General features: G+C 33.8%; 1 protein-coding gene across 1 annotated transcript in view; it reads right to left on the bottom strand.

Moving 5' to 3' along the window:
- The window catches only part of LOC136024850 (probable ATP-dependent RNA helicase DDX56), a 77,423-nt gene that overhangs the window by 20,478 nt on the left and 31,726 nt on the right, over positions 1 to 25,219 (bottom strand). The window contains exons 6-11 of the mRNA XM_065700351.1: positions 23,071 to 23,262; positions 18,053 to 18,194; positions 13,906 to 14,009; positions 10,413 to 10,554; positions 5,043 to 5,175; positions 1,158 to 1,184 (exon numbers count right to left, since the gene is read on the bottom strand). Of these exons, the coding sequence (XP_065556423.1) occupies positions 1,158 to 1,184; positions 5,043 to 5,175; positions 10,413 to 10,554; positions 13,906 to 14,009; positions 18,053 to 18,194; positions 23,071 to 23,262 (740 nt within the window). The remainder of the gene's footprint in view (positions 1 to 1,157; positions 1,185 to 5,042; positions 5,176 to 10,412; positions 10,555 to 13,905; positions 14,010 to 18,052; positions 18,195 to 23,070; positions 23,263 to 25,219) is intronic.

The raw sequence follows: 25,219 nt of genomic DNA, 5'->3' as shown, positions 1-25,219 counted from the left end.
TTGGGTACTTACAAATCCAGAGGAAGGTAAATAAAGCAGAGACTATGTTCCCATCAGGCTTGTCTGCTTAAAGTTTCTTAACCTGTCAAGGTTTTCCTAGGCTAACCTACTCCTACTTGTTATGAGCTAGATTTTGACACAGAGCAAAATATGATTCTTTCTATAAAGATTATACTGTAAAATAATGCTACCAGTACCTTGTGCCGGTATAGTGGAAGCAGCCGTACCTACTAATCGGGAATTGCAGGTTCAATCCCATACCGCGCCAGGGAATTGGTCTCTTAAATAATCTTCATAATTTTTTTAATTCATTTACATAATATTATTATAATAAAACCTCAATGAGTAATTTTCTACCTTTTTTTTAAATGGGTCGTCACTAATATAAATGAACAAATAATAATTATGGTTGGTCAAGCTGTTTTTTCAAGCTGTTTAAAAAAAGAATTTTTTTTTCAAAAAAAACCTTCAAAAAACAAAGTTGTTTATATTCATTTGTATATTTGTATCTTTTTAGTGTGTTTGTTGATTGCCTGTTTATACTGTAAAACGCTTTTACATATTAATCTTTAATAATAATCTGACTTCAGTCTAATTCTTGAATAGTGTCTTTATTTAAGGTTAAGAATTTAATTCGATATTTATTTGCCTCAGGTATGTCATCTATGATGTGAAATCCGGCTATCAAAGATCTGCTCCTGTCAGAACCTAGCTTAATTTACTTAAAAAAACTCATTGACGGACATGAGACCCGGCTATCGAAGATCCACTCCTGTCAGAACCTAGCTTAAATTAATTGAAAAAAAAAAACTCATTGGCTGACATGAGATCCAGCTATCGAATATTGAATCCTGTCCAAACCTAGCTTAATTTACTTAAAAAAAGAAAAAAAACTAGCTTTTGAAGTAAAGCACTGCACTGAGGACGGTTTGGCGGAGGTCCTTGCCGAAATATCTGTTTTCGTCCTTTTCACTGCCTTTCTGTCCACTTTCTGATTTTATCCTCGTTTTCTCGGCTATTTAATTAAATTATTTATACATTTTGAAAAAAAACTTTCCTTTGCCATGCTTCAATTACCACAATTACCTCTTATAGTCTAATAATTAATCACACTAACTCTAAAGTTAAACCATCAAATTATTAGCATAATTTCTCACCTTCATTGTCAGTTGGTCTATTCACACCTAAAAAAAAAAAAAGATCAACTACAGTTTGACAAAAAAAAATGTCAAAAAGGAAATAATAAACTTTTTTTGCGTCTTTATTCTCGGGATTGGCAAACCAATTAGACTATTTTATTCAGTACAAAGATCACCGACATTATTAAAAAAAAAGAAGAAAAAACATTGTCCAACAGATGTATTATGAGATTCAGAAATAACTGCTATTTAAAGAAAAAAAAAACTAATTTCTGCACAATATGAAAAAAGAATTCAGAGGAGAAGAAAGAGAATGACACTAAACAGATACAAAAAAAGAGATACAGGTGGAAGGATATATTATGAGTATCAGAAATAAAAGCCAAGTGAATAATGCCATCTAGATTTATAAAAATACCTTTTTGGCCATAGAATATATCCTTTAGACTCAAATTAGGTTTTCACATCGAGTTCTAGCACTTCGTAAGCTCTTGATTATTTAGATGTTTCCCCGTAATTTTGATCAAATTTACAAGTTTTAAACGATATTTCATAGGAACTGCGACTTAGTGTAGCCTAATTAGTTTGATTTATTCGGTCCAGTCACAACGAAATTTTACTAATCCCAAGATGTAGCTAGCGCTAAATTGAGCCAATCAGATTTTCCACAGGATCTTCTGATTGGCTGAAAAAGACTAAAGAAATTCAGACTGACCCAAATGAGCACTAGCTAAATTTTGAGATTAGTAAAATATCATTGTGAATGGACCCTTAGCTCTTTAGGGTTATTTAATAAAACAAACTATATTGGAAAGCAGCAACCTTAAAACAAAAGCTGGGGGGAAAAGTCGTGAAAAAAGCCATTAGTTTTCGGACAAGTCAAAAATAATTGAGCAATATGTCTTTGGATGGTAAAACAAGGATTGCTCCATTCAAAGTTGAGTAAAAATTATCTAAATAAATAAATAACTTATTAAATTAGAATAAGTTTAATGATAAATGTAAAAAAAAATAAGCAAAAATTAACAACAAATAAATAAAATAATAATGAAACAAACTTAAAATAAGGGATATTCCTGGTGGAATCAGCACACAATAAAAGGAAGCAAACAAAAGAAAGAAATAAACACCAAGGCTTGCAAACACGAGAAAAAATTTATGATGTGAAGAAGCGGTTTACGTCCTTGACAGTCATTGTCTAAATCCATCTATTTAATGTCCTCAATCAGAAGGAAAAATACACTGAATCCACCAAGAAGATAGCCAGTATGATTGCTTTGCAACGCCCCCCTAACGGGGTGGTAAGGGGAGAAAAAAGGGGGTGAACTTCTATAGCTACTGTGATACTGTGGCACTAGAACCGTTTTCCAATGAATAGTCATTAAATCAATTTTGTGAGGAAAGTGTTGATGGAAAAAAAAAAACTTTTCCATCAACACTAAGTCACTAAGCCACTGTGCGATGTTGGATGTTCAAAAGTTATCTAAATGATTTTTTTTGTATTTAACTGAATATTTTCAGGTTATTTCTACTGCAAACAGTCTTCCAACATAAAATATCGTGGTATTTCAATTCAGAAAAAAATTCAAACAAAAATACTAAAGAAAAACAACTTTATCTTGTTCTTAAAAAAGGGAAAAGATTCTCAAATAGATTGTAAAAAGTTGTAGACAATTAGATTGTAAAAAATTAGACAATTAGATTGTAAAAGTTGTAACAAATAGATTGTAAAAAAGGGGGAAAGACAATTTTTACAACTAAACAAGACAACTTGGCCCACTAATGTAGATTCATAAACCTGACTCTAATCGAAAGCACACCTGTCCATATGATGCGAAACAATTGTTAATTAGACACCTCTCTATATACCACTCACCCTTCCTCTCCTCTTGACAAGTCCTTCGATTATGTGTCACTATAATAATACAAGTCAAGGAACGTAATCCGTTTTGAACTCTACTGGGATAATAAATAATATCCTGTAGGTTTTGTATATGAGTCTGCTTTTTCATTTTTTTTTCTTTCATGGTATTCGATGTTATAATAAATAATTTCCTATATGTTTTAAATGTGAGTCTGTTTTTTCATTTGTTCGTTCGTGGTATTTGATGCATCTTATTCTAACCAATAGAAGATTTAAATAAATAAAAAAATGTTCCCCTTCCCTAAAGAAAACATCCTTGTTTTAGAATGACTATAAGGATTTATTTTAGAACAATTTTGCACTGATTGGTGAAATTCCACCTTCCTCAGAATTTTTTTTTTTTATTCATATCACCTTGAAAAAACAAGATTCTAAAATTATAGTTTCCAATTCAATTTATTAAAAAGTACTTGGGAACAAAATGTACAAGAAGCGATTAGCCCCTATGCTCTTAGGAGCCTAGGCGGCTAAAACAGATCCATTCTCTAATATCAGTTTAACTCTCCAACTCAATAGGTTTCTTACGTAGTTGACCCGTCGGGCGGTGTTGACGGACCATTAAGTCACGCCACATTAGGCTGCGTCCAGCAACTTCATGTCTGCTATTTATCTCGAGGTCAATTCATTTACTCAGTTCCTTACATGGTCAAAGAATCTATACAGTGGGTTTTCATTAGTTATATTGCGTAACTTTTTCCTAAATTTCGTTGTAACCCCTTAAAGATTGATTTGTCACTAGTGAGAATATCGACATATTGTCTTAAATCGGAGTTCTTTTTTTTAGTTTTAACTTCAGCTAGGTGTACCTTACACCACCCCCCTCCACCTCGTGAGGTTGTCTAGCAAGGTGTTACAACCCTAATTTTACGATCAGTTAATCTGTCCATCAATTATTTCACGACCAGCTTAAAATGAGCAACAAAGCAGAAACCTAAAGTGAATGTTACAACCCTAATTTTTAGGTTGTAAGGTGTTACAACAGGTTTAGGGTTGTAAGGTGTTACAACCCTAATTTTAGGATCAGTTAATCTGTCCATCAATTATTTCACGACCAGCTTAAAATGAGCAACAAAGCAGAAACCTAAAGTGAATGTTACAACCCTAATTTTTAGGTTGTAAGGTGTTACAACAGGTTTAGGGTTGTAAGGTGTTACAACCCTAATTTTAGGATCAGTTAATCTATCCATCAATTATTTCACGACCAGCTTAAAATGAGCAACAAAGCAGAAACCTAAAGTGAATGTTACAACCCTAATTTTTAGGTTGTAAGGTGTTACAACAGGTTTAGGGTTGTAAGGTGTTACAACCCTAATTTTACGATCAGTTAATCTGTCCATCAATTATTTCACGACCAGCTTAAAATGAGCAACAAAGCAGAAACCTAAAGTGAATGTTACAACCCTAATTTTTAGGTTGTAAGGTGTTACAACAGGTTTAGGGTTGTAAGGTGTTACAACCCTAATTTTACGATCAGTTAATCTGTCCATCAATTATTTCACGACCAGCTTAAAATGAGCAACGAAGCATAAAAATAAGGTGAATGTTACAACCCTAATTTTTAGGTTGTAAGGTGTTACAACAGGTTTAGGGTTGTAAGGTGTTACAACCCTAATTTTACGATCAGTTAATCTGTCCATCAATTATTTCACGACCAGCTTAAAATGAGGTGTTACAACCCTAATTTTAGTATCAGTTAATCTGTCCATCAATTATTTCACGACCAGCTTAAAATGAGCAACGAAGCAGAAACCTAAAGTGAATGTTACAACCCTAATTTTTAGGTTGTAAGGTGTTAAAACAGGTTTAGGGTTGTAAGGTGTTACAACCCTAATTTTAGGATCAGTTAATCTATCCATCAATTATTTCACGACCAGCTTAAAATGAGCAATAAAGCAGAAACCTAAAGTGAGTCTTGTACACAGAATAATTCTACTTTGACGCTCGAGCATTAATATGTTAAAAAGCACAAAAAGACCTACCTGCAATATTCTTCAAAGACGCAGGAACAATATAGTCTGGGAGGTCTTTTAGATGGCACTGGAGTTTGACAGTGTGCAGAGCTTTATCATGGCGAAGAATATTCAGCTCTTGAGGATTATCGTCGAAGTATGACTGTAAAATTGGACAGGATTAACATACAAATATACATTAAATAAAGTAAGCCAAAACAATGAACAGATAAAGACAGATAAAGTGAAATTTTTTGCCACTAAGATTGTTCCGAAGGCCCCCCTCCCCTTCTTCGAGGTACAATTGAACATTTGAATCTAAAAATCTACTTCTATTGCAGTTTTGCTAAGGCATTTTCGTCAGAACAGTAAAACAGTGTAGGTAATGAAATTTATCGGACGATATGGCACAAAACTTCAGAATTCAGAATAGTCCGAAGGGGGATATTGATGGAAGGGTGATTTGACAATGTGTATTGCTTTATCATGGTTTGACATTCATTCTTTGAAGTATGACAAGAAAAAGATTAGCATAAAATGAACTATTCAACGCTATGCCGATATCGAACGATGTACCTAGGTTCACGATACAACACTATTTCTCTTCCCAAAATTATTCCAAAGCCTCTTCCCTCCCCCTTAGCATAAAAATCAACTTTTCAATACATTCATCTATTTTATAAGGACTCGTAGTACTCTTAGCAAACAAATGGTTGTTACATTCAAGTTTCAGTCCGAACTCCAACACTATTTTCATTTTACAATAGCTGACACATTCCGTGTTCTTTCTTTCTCTCATAACCTCTCTTTTTCTCTCTCTTATAAATAAATAACTCCTTTATTTTCCTTAATAGAAGTTAAAGGAGCAATCGCATTTATTAACTCCTTTAAAAACACATAAGCATCAGATTTAAAATATTTATTAATACACTTACAAATAATAAGTCTAAAATAAACCTCAGGAGTTGTATTTTCGCGCTAATTAAGCCATAAGTGACAGCAAATATAGGTAATTTGAAATAACAGACCACGAAATTCGAAATAACAGTTATTGAAGAAGCAGGAGTAATTGAAACGTCCATCTGAATTGTGTGTTAGGATTCCTTATCTTGGCATCACCATTACTTCAGTCTCTTTTGTTTTTTCTTGTTTTTCAGGGACTTTTCCTTTTCTAAACTTTACTGCATACTAAGCTTTGTTTCTAAGTTGTTCCTTTTTTCCTTAGATCTCTGTCTAGGCTTTTAGTATTGAACATGCTATTTGTCTTTGTCTTTTCTCTGATTACTTCCGGAAAATACATAAATAATATATAATATATATATATATATATATATATATATATATATATATATATATATATATATATATATAATATATCATACAATAATATAATAATAATAATAATAATAATAATAATAATAATAATAATAATAATATATAATATAATTTTATATTAATATATAAATAATATATAAAACACTAGTTTTGCGCTATTTTAATGAAGAAAGATATATCTCATTGTTGAAACGTCAGAATTTGACGCTAAATTGGTAACTTTCTTTACCTTTGAAAACAAGGATGCTTGAAGGCATAAATACTTGGGGACAGGGCCACCGAGAGTGATGACAAGACCAGGGATAAATATTGTCATCAAACTTCACTTCCACAAAAAAAAAACACTTAATTGTTAAATCAAAGCCACTTAAATAAAAACCCGTACCAATATTTGGCCAAATCTTGACAGTCTTCCCGAGTCCTCCTCAGCCATATAATGTTAGGATATTGAAAGAATGGTGGAATAGTGCAAAAAAGAGCCTTAAAAATTATTCTAGCAACCAAATATGTAACATTGTCACTTACCAATCTGCACTTGCAATTCTACAAACCCCAACCTTTAAATAACGCAAGTACCATCTGATGCGTAATTTTGGTCACTCCGTGCTTTTGAGTGATAAATACCGTTACCTGATACCCCTCACTGCACCCGCCACTGCGGTCAATCAAAACACACGCCACAAGAACAAGCTGCACTGCAGAACTAATCATTTCATGAATTCCTTCGTTACTTTTTTTAAGTTAAGTGGTAAATCGTACTTAGTGCTTAGTATGTTGTAAAAGGTAGTGTAAATTAGTGAATTCGCAAAATTAGTAAATTTGTAAAAGGTAGCGTAAATTCGTAACTACGTAAGTTATTTTTATTCAATGATTTGTAGAAACTTAACTGCCACCGTTTTGCATCACGTTGCACTCCCAGGATCTGCCCCCTGCTCTGTAGCTATCACTTTTAGGATCTGAGCCAGGATGTCAAATTAAAATTTCAAGCGAGTGCATTTTGTTCAAATAGAACTTTAATTTCCGTTCATTAAGCCTAAGCAAACTTGAAATAGCCTAAGTAACTTGAAATAGTAACTTGAAAATAGTAACTTGAAATAGTAACTTGAACTACATTAAGTAACTTGAAATAGAAGAACATAATTGAGCTCATTCCTGATATACCAGAGAAACCAAAGCATAGACAGCCATTCATATTTTCGTGCGGTGGCAATCTGATTCGGCAGCCCTGTATTCGAGTCATCTTCAACTCAATGTCATAAAACTATAAGAAAAAGAGCACCTGCCAATCTTTACTGGAACTAATCCTGATATGCTGCCAGAGCTTTATTGGCAGGAAATTTGGAAATTGGCAAGAATGGAGGAAGATTGCCATGCGATCGATGGTTGTTTATTTTATGATGTGTTCCGATGTTTGGCTGAATATGGAATCAATAGAGCTCCAAAACCTGATATTTCTAAGTGTATATTCATAGAGAGTTTAAAATCAGTCATTTAGACAAGCCACCCTCCAAGGGCATTTCCTTAAATGTAGAAGACCAGTGACGGGACTTTTGAAGCGTCCTAACATGCTGGTTGATATAACGCTATAACAAGGTCTTATCCCTCACTTAGTACCTGCACTAGTTTTAACCGAAAGTCGCCACAAGATGGAAAAGCAGGAAAATAGATCACACATAAACAGGGGCGGGTCTTGAATTTTAGGAAGGTAAGTGAATGTAAAATACTCTTGGATCCACCACTGCACACTAATCAAAAACAAGTATGAAATAGCGAATATTGTTGCTGTAATTTTTAAAGCAATTCTTCCAGGATGAATTTTGGTAATATATTTTGCTGCTGATGTCATATAAACAATACTGCTGGGAGACTTTGATGAAAACTCGTTGGGGATACTATGAAGAATCGTATAGTCATTCACCACCAACATCAGAAAAGGAACGGGGAGCATTATTAGTTGAATAATTATGAACCAGAACATTGATCAAACTAGTATTCATTTAACAGTTTTCTTATTTTGCAACTAATTCTGAAAACTAGATCTAATTTAGAATAGTTCTACTTCATTGTCTTCTTATTTATTATTTTCTATATATTCAAATAGATCATTTTATAATATTATGGCAAGGTATGTTTTCATACCTTTATTCATTTGTTTTTTAACAAATTTTAGAGATTTATTTATTAAAAACAAATCTCCGAGTCCCCATTCCGGTTCATACCACCTCCTTTCAACAAACTACCCCATTTTATTCTTGATTAACTCCTAGCAGAGGGTTAAATATCTAATAACTGCTTTAAACGAAGAATGATAAAATGAAGAATAATTTTCATTCTATGGGTCTCTAATGACAAGGGTGTGTTTGATTTCCCTTAAGGTCGAGGTTAACTTGCATAGTTACCTTCTAGTTTGCAAATAATATTCATACAATTCACCTGTATTTTTCTATTTTAACGAGTCTGCCAAGCCTCCAGAAAATATTCCTGTGTAAGAACCAGGATAAAAACGGTTTATTAAGTTGTTCTCAATGGCAGAATTAGCAGAGTAATGTAAATCAGGCAAATTGAATTATAACTGGACATACCCTGCCCTGCTGATCATCCCTTTGAATGGAGCTCAGCAAAAAATGCAGTTTTTCTGGAAAATTGCATCTTACTCTAATCCAATTAATTTTCTTCATTTAGAGGGGCACTAGAACGTTTAATTTAATACTTTTAACTAATACCTTCGAATTTTTAACTAATATATATATATATATATATATATATATATATATATATATATATATATATATATATATATATATATATAATATATATATTTTAACTAATATATATATATATATATATATATATATATATATATATATATATATATATATATATATATATTACACGTTCCTGGCTTTCTAATAAATTGAAGAATGATTTAAGATTAAGGTTTGACATTTCTTTTTTAGAATTTAATAATGTATTAATATGAATTTTTTTTTACATATCATATTTTTGTTTTTCAGCAATCGTCATTTATAACTTTTTGGCGTTGTGCTATGAATATTTGGATGGAGAAGGAAAAATAATGAGCGAGATTAGACGGAAACTATTAAAGTATTTTCTCTTTTAATTGGAGGGGCACTAGAACTTTAATGTCCATTTGGATGAGCCCTTTTCCAGTCTTCAAGAAACAGTGGTTCGACACGGTTACCCCTGGAGAAAAAACACGCATTTGTGATGTTTCTCCTGGGAAAATGCAAAATTTTACATTTTTGCACATAAGAGGTTAAAAACTCTACAGTAGGGTTATCTGATACGCTGAAATTAGCGGTAAGGTTTCATTAAAATGTTTCTCCCCTTTTTGGAAAATCAGGCAAATTCTCTCAAGCTCATAGCTCTTGATGTGTAATATTAAACCAGTGTATTTTACGTTTGGAATCACCATAAAAATTTCACTATTGAACCGAGCCACTCCTTACTTACAGTTGGTTACCACGAGCTGTTTGATAAAAAATTCTATTGACCTTCACAATTAAAATGAGAAGAAACTATAACAACTGGTAAAATCTTTAAGTAAGATAATCAAAATCTTAGTTTCAATTTTGAAAATAAAAATTATACAAACACAAATTAAAAAAATGAATATTTTGCCTTCACGTTCGGGATGCTTTATCACTAGGGGAAAAGGAGAGAGAAAAGGAATTTCTGAGTCCTTTTAAGAGTCCAGTTTTTCTAAAATATTCAAGAAAATAACACAAAAAGACTCTTTACAAAAAAAAACAAGAAACGAAAGAAACTCATATCTGATAAATTATGCTACATAAAACAATATTATTAAACAACATTATAATATAACTATTACTTTTTAAAACAAATCCGACATGACAATTCAAGCACAAACATAAGCTTGGGATACTCCTGTATAGCATTGTGTATATCCATGGCTTTCAGATACACCAATTTTTATTATTTTTTTAATGCTGTCTTAATTAAAGTTATTACACTTTTTTATATTTTCTTTTCATTTTGATTAAAAACCGAAAGGCACTGCGATCAAAGAAATTATTTACTGACCTTCAGCTGTTGTGATTTTAAAAGTTCAGCTTTAATTTCAGCCAATCGTGTTTCCCTGACTGCTATGCTGGTGACAGATTTCCAGGCATCTCTGACTCTATAACGGAATGCATCAACTTCATCCATTTTAAATTGAAATGGCCTGAAAGATTTAATTGCATTAAAAATATATGGAAAGACTTGTATAACATATGAAAAAAGTGATGAAAAAAATTAAGCAAAGAGTGAAAGATGGTTTAGTGGAAGTGGTGAATTTTAGTGAAGTGTAGTGAAGTCAGTGAAGAAGTGTGAGCAATCGCTTACCGATCAAACTTGTTTAAGAGGATACAATATCTTAAAGAATCCCTTATCTCGTCCACTATAAGGTTTTATACAATTTAAAATTGATTGGGCAGTGTTGCCATAACTTATAGAGCTTGGATCCGAGAGAGATCTGAATAACAGAGAATAACAAGAGATCCGAATAACAACAGAAAACTAAAAGCTGGCACCTACTTTCTCAGAAATATTAGAAAAGCCATTTAACATATCCCGTTTTGCGGTGGAGAAAGAGATATTTAGTTTAATCAAACTTACATCGTTAGAAAGAGTGTTTTTTTTTTATTAAATAGACCAGAATTTTCTTTCTGAAGTACAGGAAAAGGCAGTCCCTAAAATATTTCAGCATACCTACTATGAACACACTAAAAATAGGCTCAAAGGAGGAGAGATCATTTGAAGAATTTGGCAGCTTTGGGAGTCACCTGTTGTGTTATCAACCCTGATTGAAAACCTTGCCAACACAGAGGACGTAGCATTTATACTGTATGTACATTGGATGATGTACGCTTTGCTTAACAATTAACAGGAGATTTTATGTTTTCTTTATTTTAAACTAGCCTCCCATTAGCTTTCAAGCTGTTGACCCTGACTCAATTTTTATCAAACCTTATTTGGGAGTTCCCTGTGGGCGCTTTGTCTTTGAGACGGTCAGCCAACGCTGAGATCGCAAGACGATTCTAAAGGCATCGAATATCCTTAAAGATAAGTACTTCAGCTGGGTGAATAAACTTAACCACCCGGCACATACTTAAGACTTAAGTAGACTTAGACAGTTATCTACTATAAGCTTAACTAAGACAGGTGATATGCGCCTGAAAAGAATACTACGCTACAGCTGAGGAAGTTTTCAGACAGCTCCTGATAACGAAAGGAAAAAGTGACTCAAGCTAGTAGTAATCGAACCTCTAGGACATGAAATTTTGATAACAATTCATTTCAAAGGAATCAACTTTTTATGGTGATTCAAAGTGTGTAAACTCCGTTTTTTTAGAACTTAATGAGTCCATCAAAGGTTCAGAGCTAATTTTAAAAAAGGGAAAAACAACTCCGAAAAACAGAATGACCGAAAAACAGAAAAACCAAAAGTGAACCATCAAATTCAGAAAACCCTATTACAAAGGATTAGAGCCCCTACTTAAAGGAATGCAATTTTTTACAGAAGGATGTTCACCAGTGCGCGTTTTACCAGGGGGTGAGAGCACCGGTCCAAAAATATTGGGCGGGGGGAGAGTTTATTCAAACAGAAACACAAATTTCTAGCGGCCTTTTTAAGTGGCAAATATTACTACCACAGCAAAGTGGCGTTTTTCGCCATTTTGTAGCTGAAAACAACAATTTTTGCCTAAAGAGGCGCAAAATACATTCGAGTGAAAATTGCAAGATACCCTATCGATTAAGAAAGATAAAATAAAATTCATAAAATAAGCTTACATTTCTTACTATATAGATTTAGAATCATTAAAAAAAAATATACACAAAACTTACAAGTTTCAGAGTCCATAATGCCGCGTGGTGGAAAATTCTGCTTCAGGTGAATTAAACGGAAATTCAAAGAATATATATTACACCATTGGTTTTCCTTCAGTTGGAAGAATCCACAAAAGGAAAAATATAGGATGAGGTGTAAAGATGGGAGCTGGAGCTTATGATAGCTTCCCCCTTATTTTGTAGACCAGTTTATTTATGAAGATTTTATTTTATTAAAAAGAAATAAAATATATAGGCCCTTTTTTCTCGAAATATTGTAATTTACAAGTTAAACTTCAACGTAAAGTTCCAGCTGAGGTGGAGGTATCCCCCTATATTTATATGGTACAAAAAGTAAGAAATTAAGTGAAAATATTTTTGAATGAAAGCAAAAAAGTGGCAAAACGTATGGAATTATCCGTACATTAAACGAAAAGCAAAAACCCACAAGATTAAAACGCGCAGATTGATCCTGTATGTGAGAAGGGCTGTCCCTCAGCCCCTCACTCTTTACACTAAAAATGCTCTAACACAAGAACAATTGAATAAGAAAAGGGTATTTTTACGGTACTGGTAAGGGCATGCTTTTAAAAACCAAGCTTTAAGTTCAAATATTTTTAGAGGCTATCGGCAAGCAAGACAATTATGATTACTGACTGACTAGATTTGTTGCACTCAAAAATGGATTTAGTATAGCATTATTAAAACTTAAATGCAAGACGCAGATGACTGAGGGGGAGGGGATAATAGACAAAGTAGTTTCTGTACGTTCCAGGTTCTAATCTCGCTCTACTCTTTATTTGACATAACTTCATTCGGTATTTCTTTTCTTTTTAACATAGCATATAGATTAATCCAAGATTAAAAAGCAAAACTTGTTCTGGAAGATCAGGCTAAAGGAAAACAGGGGCGTAATTTGCTATGGGGCAGGGGGGCAACTGTCCCTCCCAGACCTCGGTTTCCAGCACTATAAAGTACCTTTATAGTACTTTTAAAATACTAAATAGTACATTTATGGTACTAAACGGCTTATTTTTAGTTTTTACCGCCATTTTCACTTGATTTGGAAAAATTAGCACCAACTTTGCACCCCCCCCCCCCAAGATTTTGACGAAATTACACCCCTGCAGGTAAATCCATTTTTGAAAATTTTTTAGCACGTTTATTAATGGAAAATTAGAATGAAAGGGAAAGTCTTCGAAAAAAAAACCAGGCATAAGAGCTGTCAAATTTAAACATTACAAATTAATAACTAAGCAGATATTAGAATAAGCACGCCATGGTGGGTCATTAAAGCACGTGACTATTTAATTTGTATAATTTTAACAAATGAAATCTACAAATGCTAACTTTTTCTTTTTATAAAAATTATTTGGATCATCTACATAGATTCATAATAAAATTCGAATCAAAATCTTGAAACATTAAACAGTCTAAAATGGTTTAGTTCACTAAAGAATTAAACCATTTTAAAATAAAGCTTTATTTTTCATATGCGAAGTTTTGGAAACTCACAGCAAAAATACATAAAAAAAAAATAAAAAATACCACAAATGTTACATTTCACAAGTGACTTATGACCAGCCTTTGGCAACAGTTTTCATTTTCTAATTGAAGGGCACCGTAAATTCTTCGTCTTTGAAATTAGCAAATTTTGAATAAGTAATGTGTATAGCCTAACCAATAATGTAGTTCCAAAACCTACCTGAAAACTGAGGGTTCATCCTCACTAGCGATTTGCTGAAGATGTGCCTCACATTCTTCCATAAGTGGCTTTTCAGCAACGCTGATGAATGACAGTGCTGACCCCTGTAAAGAGATATTTTCAAAACTAATGCCAAAATCGATCATTCAAAATAGTGACAATAATGAAACCATGCTTAAGTTAAAATTTCTCAACGCAGAACTTTCGCTTTATTAAAAGGCTATTTTTCTTTCTTTTTTTTGCCCGATTTTTTCTCCTTTCAATGATGCTAATTTCTTTACTTTCGAATTTAAACTAATAACCGAATTTATTTACCACCTACAATTGCAAACAAATAAATTTAAAAACTTTATCAGCTCGAGAAAATCTGAGCAGTTGATACTTAAAGAGGTTCAGTTGTGTTAATCGACGATTAATTAAAACAAACATAACATATGCCTGACCGTTTGACAAGGTATTCCTTCACCAAAGGGCAACCCTTCGAAGGTGGCACCAAGTTATAAAAAATCGTCAACATTTTTGTTGGCTCTAAAATTCCTCTAATAACGCATATTCCTGTCCTATCATTATGATCACTATCACCCTAGGTCTGTGATTCCCAATGTGGGGCATATGCCCCACCGGTGGGGCATGGCAATATTTTGATGGGTCATGAGCAGGACGTGCATTCTTCAGCTGACTGTACTTTAGAGCCTTTATTTAGTATAAAATATTTTTCCTGTGATTGGCGTCACATTCAAATGCATTTAAAGAACACAAAGAACAGGATAGTGTTGCAATGACGTTATACATTGTATAAAAGGGATGTGGGTGTAACTGAACCCATGTAACTGAGCTTCCGTGCAACTCAACCCCATTTAACTGAATCCTCGTGCAACTCAACCCCATTTAACTGTACCAACGTGCAACTCAATCCTATTTAACCGAACCTTCGAACAACTAGACCCCTGTGCAACTCAACCCACGTGTAACTCAACCCAATTTGACTGAATCCTCGTAAAACTGAACCCCCGTTTAACTGGGTCCGGTGCAATTCAACCCACACGCTATTCAGCCCTATCTAAGTGAACCCCGACTGAGACCCCGTACAACTAAACCCTATTTAACTGGATCCCCGTTTAAATCAAACTTCTTTTAACTTTACCCTTATGTAACTCACCCATGTTTAAGTTAAGCCTTGCTTCACAGAACTCAACCCAAGGCCTAAGAATAAGTTTGACCAAGTATTGATTAGAAGCTAAAATAGGTTTCTTGCTTCGTTCGGAGTTTCTACCTTATACTACCCATTTCGGCAAGTTAAACTAATTTGGACCAAAGACGAAGAACCAGCAGAGGCGGGATTGCAACCAATTTCTGTAACTGGCAGCCAATGAAAACGCTTCTCTTTCAGGATGCTGCTTGTGTATATATTTTCGTGTATAAAAAAGTTAGTAATTGCTCTATTCAAGTAAGAATTTATCTAGTTTTCATTTAAATGACCAGATTTTGATTTCTTTCTTTGAACTTGGTCAAATATTATAATTATTTTTTTATGGGTGAATGGGGCAGAGGGTGGGTCATTAAATTTGGGCCTCAGTTCTAAGATTAGAAATAGCTTCAATGGCAAGGGGTTCAGTTACACGAGGGTTGGTTAGTTGTGGAACCTATAAAAAGTGTTGTGTTCAGAGAATATTATTTACTAATGCAAAAAAAGCCTAGAGGATGACCCAAAAACAGATACCAAGTTAATGACCTTATAAACTTCCTTCAGGTGAATATACGTTACATTTAAATAACAAAATTTGCGATTGCTATATGTCACTTGGTTAATACCAAGTGCCATAAAAAGTGATATTTTTAACTTTTGGTTTCAGGCGTTTTAACAGCTCTTTTCAATTACTGAGAAATTTAAACATAAGGAAGATCGTGCTTTATCAAGGAAATAAACTGATTTTCCAATATTATGCTTACTTGAGGAGTATTCGAATTAAACCACTTTTGTTTGTTCAGCCGTAGTAATTTGAAAAAGACTATAAAAAAAACTTTAAATCTCTTAAAAGCTCCTAGTTTTTTAGCTGACTTTATCCTGGAATGAAATAAAATAAAAAACAAGTTTTTTTAACTGAAAGTAAGGAGCCACATTAGAACTTAAAACGAACAGAAATTACTTCGTATATGAAAGGGGCAGTTCCTTCCTCAACACCCCGCTCTTGACGCTAAAGTTTGACTCTTTCTCTCAACTCTACTTTTTAAAACAATAAAAAACTTTAGTGTAAAACTTTAGCTGCCCTCCAAATTTTGGGTTACTTAAAAAGGCAACTAGAACTTTCATTTTTTTACGAACGTTTTTATACGTAACTTACGAATTAGCTTACGTAACGAACTTCTATATTTGTATGTTTTATTACATATATGAGGAGGTTCACCCCCTCGTCAGTACCTCGCTCTTTGCACTAGAGCTTAAATTTTGCCCCAATTCCTTAAGAATGACGCCTGAATCACAAAGGCCGTAGCATAAACAGTAGAAATTACTAAAAATGCTTTAGCGTAAAGAGCGAGGTATTAGGAGGAGGTGAACCCTTCGTATGCGCAATAATTTCTGTTCGTTTAAAGTTTTAATGCAGCTCCTTACTTTCAGTTGAAAAAACTTTTTCATGTTTATTTTTTCATTGTTTTTTTTTTTATATAACGCTAGAAAATCCTGCACTCACTTCGTGGAAATTTTCTTCCCCCAAGACAAATTCCTCCATAGAAAGTTCCCCCAGCATATCCCCTCTTCTCAAATCTTTCCCCTCAACCAAAAAATCCCCTTGAAAACGTCTCTACACTTCCCAATAACCATTACTATATGTAAAGACTGGTCAAAGTTTGCAACTTGTAGCCCCTCCCACGGAGACTGTGGGGAAGTAAGTCGTCCCCAAAGACATAGTTATAAGGTTTTTCGACCATGCTGAATAAAATGGCTATCAGAATTTTGATCCGGTGACTTTGGGAAAATAATTTGCGTGGGAGGGGGCCTAGGTGCCCTCCAACTTTTTTGGCCACTTAAAAAGGGCACTAGAACGTTTCATTTCCGTTAGAATGAGCCCTTTCGCAACATTTTAGGACCACTGGGTCGATACGATTACCCCTGGAAAAAAAACTAACAAACAAATAAACACGCATCCGTGATCTGTCTTCTGGCAAAAAAAAAATGCAAAATTCCACATTTTTGTAGATAGGAGCTTGAAATTTCTATAGTAGAGTTCTCTGATACGCTGAATGTGATGGTGTGATTTTCGTTAAGATTGTATGACTTTTAGGGGTTGTTTTCCCCTATTTTCTAAAATAAGGCACATTTTCTCAGGTTCCTAACTTTTGATGGGTAGGACTAAACTTGATTAAACTTATATATTTAAAACCAGTATTAAAATGTGATTCTTTTGATGTAGCTATTGGTATCAAAATTCCGTTTTTTAGAGTTTTGGTTACTATTGAGCCGGGTTGCTCCTTACTACAGTTCGTTACCAAGAATTGTTTGATTAAGAATACTGTTAAGAATTACTATGGCCATTCCAGGGTGAATAATTTTTTTGGAAAGATTTAGGAACTACAAAAGTCGGCTTCCATGATTTTTAAAAAAGAGGTACTCACATCAGCAACATCTTTAGCAATTATAGTAATCTTTATGGTTAGACAAAGTGGTCGGGGGAAAAGAATGGATGGCACGTGGATCTTTAATTAGGATGTGCTAGAGAGGTACCTCTGAAACTATTTTTATAAAACAGGAAAATATTGACAAAAATTGCGCTTTTTTCAAAAAGTATTGCAAAAAACCTTTTTAGCTGTTGGAAAAGCTTCACTTATTTATTCTTGACAAACTGAAGAAAATTCTAACAATTTTAATACCAAATTTGTAAATAATATGAGCTTCGAGCTATATGAGCTAGATATGAATTTTAACATCATATTTCTAAAATTCAAAATATTGTGAATTTTAAGTCACCAATTCAGATTTTGAGACATATTTATACTTCAAATGTCGCTAATTTTACTTTTAAGCAGTAGCTCCTTTAGCCCATTTAGCTCTTTAGCTCATGGATACAAATATACATTATTTTTTTATAAGAAATAGATTTGAACCAAATAAAAAAAAAATAATAAAATAAAACAAATAAAATCAAATTACCTTTCTATTTCCTCTAGCTGTTCTTCCCACACGATGTATGTAAGAATCTACAGATTTTGGAAAGTCAAAATTAATGACATTCGATACGAACTGGAAGTCAATGCCTCTGGCCACTCCTGATTCTTTGTCTTTCTTCCTTTTACTAAAAACAATTTAAAACACCCAATAAGCAACAAAATTTGAGAACTGTATACAAGATGTTTCATATAAAGAGGAAAATGCAAGTACTTTGCTGTTCTGGCCCCACAAGGTAAAAATTTGCAGAAATCAATTTAAAAAAAGGTAAAAATTGTGGTAGATTTTTGCTAAAGGTAAATTTTTGCAGAAAGTACCAAGGACATCAAAATTGATAGGTATTTTGCCCACATGATCGATCTAAGATCTCTTTATAGCAGGAAACGCTTTATGCCCTTTTCTAAGTTTTTTTTTCGTTGTATCAAATCACGAAATTAGTTTTGGCAGTATCACATTTCCGTCACTGTTGCCACGTTGGACGGTAAAGCAAAGTAAGCAAAACGAATGAATTAAATTTGACAACGTTTTTCATCCGTAAACTCAATCATTAGCAATTTAATGATTCCCAATGAGAGCTGCATCTTCAAAGAACGACCACGCCTTCTTAAACTTTTTGGTGCCATATCGTTTCGGCTTAATTTCTGCAGATTTTTTGCCCACGTTTCTTTCCTTAAATGTAGCGTTCATACTGCCAAAAACTGCGTATACTCCATATTTCTAATAATTTTCAATAAATACATAGCTGTGTAAATATCCACTAGACCAATCCAAACAAACAGGTGGGTTTTTAAACAAGCTAAAACTCCCTAATGCCAGCAATGGATCCAAAATCAAGTAATTATTGGACTTTTTACTTATTTACTATTTACTATTTATTTACTATTTACCATTTATTTACTTTTTACTTATAGCCTCAAATATCTTCTTACGCCTCAATTACAGTCCCTCACACCAGCAACGGGTCTGAAAACTAGCTATTGCAAAGTCATGCAAAAAAGATGACCTAGGCATGATATGCTTTGGTAAGTCGCTTCACATGAGTTAATTATTGGATAAATTCGCAACAGTAGACAGCAGATACTAGGGTATATGCTATTACACTGGTTACAAGGGAAAAAATAAACCGAGACGTAAATGATCCTGAATACTTTGTCTTTTATGGGAATTGTTACGTGCAAAGTGATCTATAGCAGGCACGTACAGACAATTTCTGGTGGGGGGGGGGAATAATAAAACAATTGGAGAGAATTAATGAAAAAATTATTTGATGATTTGAATAAGAAGCGCCAGGGAATTCAAGAAAATTTATAATTTAGGGTGGGGGGCGGAACCTAAGTCTTTCTCTCTCGCCTCTCCCTCCTCCCCACCTCCGGAGCCCCTCCTCCTCTCTGTACGTCCTTTGTTCCTATTGTTGCATCACAAACAATTCATTGTTATTCTATTGCAAGTGGTTGTGTTCGTTTTTAAAACGTTTATGAAAACTTTTTAGGGAATTAAGGAGGGAATTAAACATTGAATCTTGAAAAATTGTTTTGATGCCTTGGAAAACAGAGTGTCATATTAAGTTGGTTCACGATTTTTTTTCTTTTTTTAATGTCAAAATTTTCTTAAACGCTTTGAAATTTTCTTAAAAATTTTTAGCTGTTGTATAAGACTTTTTATGTTTTTATTATAATTCTATAAGTAACGACTGAGTGAAGATATTTCTCAAGTCAACTGAAATTTCAGACTGAGTTGAAACATATCTACTGAGCCACTAAAACACGCATCCACTAAAGTCATTATAGGCTATTCCGACATTGGGAGTTCCACAACTTTATATTTATTAGTAAAACTATCCCATGTTCTAAACTAAGGAAGTCATGAGGTAGAGTCCCTGTACCTAACATGCTTTATTTTCATCAATACTATTTTATCGGCTTGTTAATTACCACCAAGACGCTAAGTTTGTTACAAGGTTTATAAGCAAAACATTAAGCTCTCAGCAGTTTTTGGAGGTGCTAACAAGTGATCCAGAGGTGACATCTATTCTGAGCCAATTAAAATTAAATGACAAATTTTTAAGTAGGCAGTGTAAACAACGGTGTATATTTCCTGAATTTTAGTATATTGCAAGTCAAACAATCATTATTGCAAGTGAAAATGATTTTTTAAGTGTCTGCTAATCAGTACCAAAGTAAAGACTAGTTACCGGAAGTTTTTGGAGGTGTTGATAAGTAATCCAGAGATGACATCTATTCTGAGCCAATAAGAATGAAATGGCATTTTTTAGGTAGGAGGGGTAAATTTCCTAAATATGCGTCGTATTATACTTATTATACTCGTATTTACATATACTTATTATATACTATTCAAAATGGTATATATTTCTTGAAAAATTAAGTAGATTATAAGTTATAGCAAAGGTCAGATGGTTTTTGGATTCTTACAAGAGAGTGTGCGTTTTCTTTCGCTTTATTGCCTAAAAGAAAGCAACTATTATTATTACAGAGATTATCTTAGAGTCATTATTGTTATAAATCATACATAATATTATGATGTAATATATATAATTAATTATTACAATCAATAGACTTCATTAGAAGGTAACGATTTTTATTAGCAGCTTGGTATGTGTACTCTGTCAAGCATCACAGTTCGGTAACCGAGTTGAAAGTTTCGGGAAAAGTCTCTTTTTTAGGGATGGAGGGTTAAGGGGAAGGGGGCAAACTAGTTTTTCTCCGATCCTCAAAAAAAGTACACGGTTCAGTTTGTTTTTTCTTTTTAATGACGGACTCTTTTTCTAGTATGATAATAGCCGATATCTATGTAGAAAGCTACTATCACAGAGGTATTATTACACCTACTGTTTATGGCACTTTGTATTAACCAAATGACATATAGCAATCACAAATTCTGTCGGTCTGTCTGTCTGTCGATCTGTCCTGGTTTTGCTACTTTAGGCACTTCCAGGTAAGCTAGAACGATGAAATTTGGCAGGCGTATCAGGGACCGGACAGATTAAATTAGAAATAGTCGTTTTGCCGATTTGACCATCTGGGGTGAGTAGGGGGCCGATTAATTCTAAGAAAAAATAGGAAAAATAAAGTATTTTTAACTTACGAACGGGAGATGGGATCTTAGTGAAATTTGATATTTAGAAGGATATCGTGACTCAGAGCTCTTATTTTAAATCCCGACTGGCATTAAGCCATCGATTTTCCTTTTAAATCAATCCATATTATAATTTTGCTAGAGCTCATACCATATGAGCTCTTGGCTCTTCCAGCCTCGTCACAAGTGCCATATGAGCTCTTAGCTCTTGTTTTTTCTTGGGAGCGGGCGGGCAAGAGGACTTCGAATTTTCTGTTGGGTTGGGTGGGCAATTTTTCGCCGATTTACCAAGAGTGAACACAATAGCTTTTGTAAGATGTTTAAACCCAAGTTTGTGGTGATAAATTTCGTTAAAAGATAGCAAATTTTATATATAGTTTGTATCCGCTGTTTTGTCTCAAGGCTGTGTGACAGAAGTGGAATTTTCAAGAAAAATATTCATTGAAATGGGGTCGGGGGTCTAAAATTTTCAAGGAAGAGGCCAACACATTTTTTTTCTGGTACTCGTACAACAGTCTACACTACGTTTTTTTACCTTTCATTCGACAAGTTCTTTAACCAGAAAGATAATAAACCAGAACTCATGAAAAAAGCTGTTACTATAGATATTATTACAACTACTTTTTCTGTCCGGTCTCAAATTTCCGTTCTCACCCTTTGCGTTTAGCGGATACAAATTACAGATTAAATATGAATACCTCTGTTATGAATGATTCATTTTAATTCATCATTCACAATTACGCAATATGCAATCGTTTTTACGTAATAATGCGCAATGGGTAAATATAATCGTGTGAACTCGCGATAAGATGGAAAAAACAATGGTTATTTTTCCTAAATTATTATCATTTGAACTAAATATGTATATATACTTTAGAATAAACTAACATTACAAATCAAATATTAGAGCTGATGGAGGGGGGGAGATCAAGCAACCCAAACTTAGTCAAAATAACAGTTAATAACAATCTCTTTCGGAGAGAGCCAGGGGGATAGGGAGGGCTAATCGCTTGTCATAATCAGGACAAATTGTGGGAACCGAAATCTCAGTTAATAGTTATGATCTTTAGCGATTGGAAATCAATCTGATCCGGCCTCTGTGGAAGCGAGGGAGGGGGAGGGGTACCAAAATATTTTTTATCTGGCGAGGCTGGCAAAATTTATTTTAAAAAACTTGACCAGCACCTATAATGATTGCATCAGGGACCACAGTGAGCGGGAGGCAATTCTTGGCAAACTGCATCAACAAGAGTAGCCTATAAGATCTCAATCAATTTTGGGAGGGATTAGCTACTACACAAAAAAGACCGCCCTTTCACACATACAGAGGCAAAAAAAAACACACACAGATGAGGCCCTATTTTGTGTGTGACCTGAAGCTTTAAAATAATTATTTCTTCAAGCTACAGCACCATCTGGCAAGAAAACTTATCACTAAACCAAAATGTGAGCAAACCGAACACCAAATGCTGTAATTTTTCACATCTTGAAGTACCGCTTAACAAACATTAGAGGAAGCGTGTTATTAAATTAAAATGTAGCGTTGTCCAAATTATTGTTCACATTCTTCATTGTATAATGGCAGCTCAAGGTGTTAATTGACATTGAATCCTTTTTTGCATTTAATGAATGACACAACAGAATTTGTGCATTAATAGAAATACTATTATCAATTTATTGCTCATTCTTTAGCTTGCAAAGAATACCAATACAATTTTTTACAAAACAAAAAAACAGAAAAAAAACGAAACAATATAGTCCCGTTTCAGCTCATAGAAAAAAAACAGAAGATTCTTCCGGAGGGCACCTGATGCAGTTTTTACAGAAGAACGAGGTTTCTTTTAACTTTCTTTTTGTATGCGGCTAACAACCACCTAAGACTAAAAAAGAGCAAAAAAAACAAAACAAACCTTTTATCTGGATTTGATTCTTTTAAGTCTTGTCTGTGAGTTGCATCTTCAACCGTCCTTTCATCAGACGCAATAATTATGTCATAAAGGCCTTCGTTAAATTGAGAAACAATATGGCACCTAGAACTTGTTGGTAGCTCCGAATTCAGAGTACATGCTTTAATTCCAAACAAATCCAAATAGATCTTCAGTCTACAAAAAGAACAAAATTAAATCAAGCTCATTTTTTTTTTAATGAAATGGATTATTAATTAGAAGATTATTGAATAATTAAAATTATTCACCCATTATACAGTCCAAAGAATCCTTTATTTTTTTTTTACTAAGTCACATGAAAACGAAACAAGCGCATTTACCGCGTTTTGGCTGGGGACAGTCATCCAATAATTGAAGAGTACTCCTAAAACAAGTCCCGAACAGTCATGGGTTGAAAGAGTTTCAAAAATGTCCATGTCTGTGTGGTTTGAAAGACGCAAAGGCCCCGGGGCCCTGCAATTATGTAGACAAAACATATTCTTGAGGTACTAAAAACTTTACGGCTTAGTTGAAATAGCTTTGATTAAAAGTAAACGAAAACACTTTATTCTAAGACAATAAAGCAATTTGAGACAGAAAAACTTTGCCTTAAAAAACTAAAAAAAAATAGCATATCAATTATTCTTCAGTCTATAAAAATAAAAATTAAACCAAGCTTGAACCCATGTCTAGGCATCGAATTACGTACAGATGAATTTTATTACATCTAATTTATTGCATCTTTGAAAAGAATAATGAATTTTAAACTAAGGAGATGGAGCATATGGAATTTACAAGAATTGCTAAACAAAAAGGGTAAAACACTAAAATACGTGTATGGTATGAATAACATAGAATAGAGGCCTGAAGAGTACGGGCCGATAGCCCACCCTCCTCCCTACGGTCTGGGTCTAATCTAAATCTGTGGCGTCGATACAAGGAAGTTTATAGGGGATGGGGGGAGGATTTATTTTTTAGTATATACGGACGGGGGTAGATTTGTCGTTTTTTTTTTTATGAAAACACCCAAAAAAATCATTTTTCTATGAAATCCCTTTCTCCAAAAAACAAGCTTTGTAAAAACTTAGGGGATGCACAGGTCCCCTCCAACTGACACACCTGATCTAAACTATCTTACAAAAAAAAAGTTCTACTCAGGACTATAAAACAATCAAGCTCAATTTAATTTTACTGAAATCTGGCCTTCAACTTATAAAATTACTTCGATCTAACCTTAAATTCTCTGAAGCTTGGCTGATTCTTTTGTTTTTAAACTATTCTTTAAATGAGACAGATCGAGTTAGATATGCGAAAGCATAGGCTCATAAAAGAAAAATAAAAGCATACACCTACTAAACTAAGACTAAGATATGATAAGCCTAAGTCAAAACTAGGATAGGCCTGCATAATTCAAGCACCCAGAGAAACGGGTCAGTTTTCTTTAGTATATCTTTGCCTTAGTATATGGTAGTATATATCTTAGTATATGAGGCTATATCGTCGCTGTTACGCCTAAAGGTCGTAACTGACATTTTTGGTGAAACTGAGTTAATCTGTACTTTAGACTCATAGGATATTGTGCTACAAGTTTCTGACCACAGGGAGACGCAACGTCCACGTGTTGCCGAAATGGCCAACCCCACCCTGGACGTATCTGCAAAACGCTGTTACGCCTTAAGGTCGTAACTGAGTTTCATCGGTTATTGTCAGTTACGCAATTACGAAATCTGGAAGTTAGGAAATACAAAATCATAATTCGGAAGATTACGGGGCTAAACCTGACCAGACTACGTATCTGGAGGTAAGAGGCTTCCACATTTTCCAGTTTTTTGAAAGGTTGATCTAAGAAAAAATGCATTATGCCTGAAACCTTCCCTCTAAGAGGACTTACATCTTGCATAATTCAGTCAGACAAACTTCTAATTCCATTGTAAACTTTGAAAGTAGTGAAAGTAGGTTAGATACATAATTAAATTCTTAATCATAATTAAGTTCTGTGAAATTCCCACTTCCTAGATGACTACATTAATATTATAAATACTGAATATTTGCAGGAACTGACAGATTAAAATAGGTCAGTTCCCGTCACGTGCTTGGATGTTTGTTTCCTTGTTTTAGTGAATATAAGCCAACA

The sequence above is a fragment of the Artemia franciscana genome, chromosome 3 (assembly GCF_032884065.1).
Source record: "Artemia franciscana chromosome 3, ASM3288406v1, whole genome shotgun sequence".
NCBI classification, from domain to species: domain Eukaryota; kingdom Metazoa; phylum Arthropoda; class Branchiopoda; order Anostraca; family Artemiidae; genus Artemia; species Artemia franciscana.
This window is presented reverse-complemented; position numbering and strand designations above follow the sequence as displayed.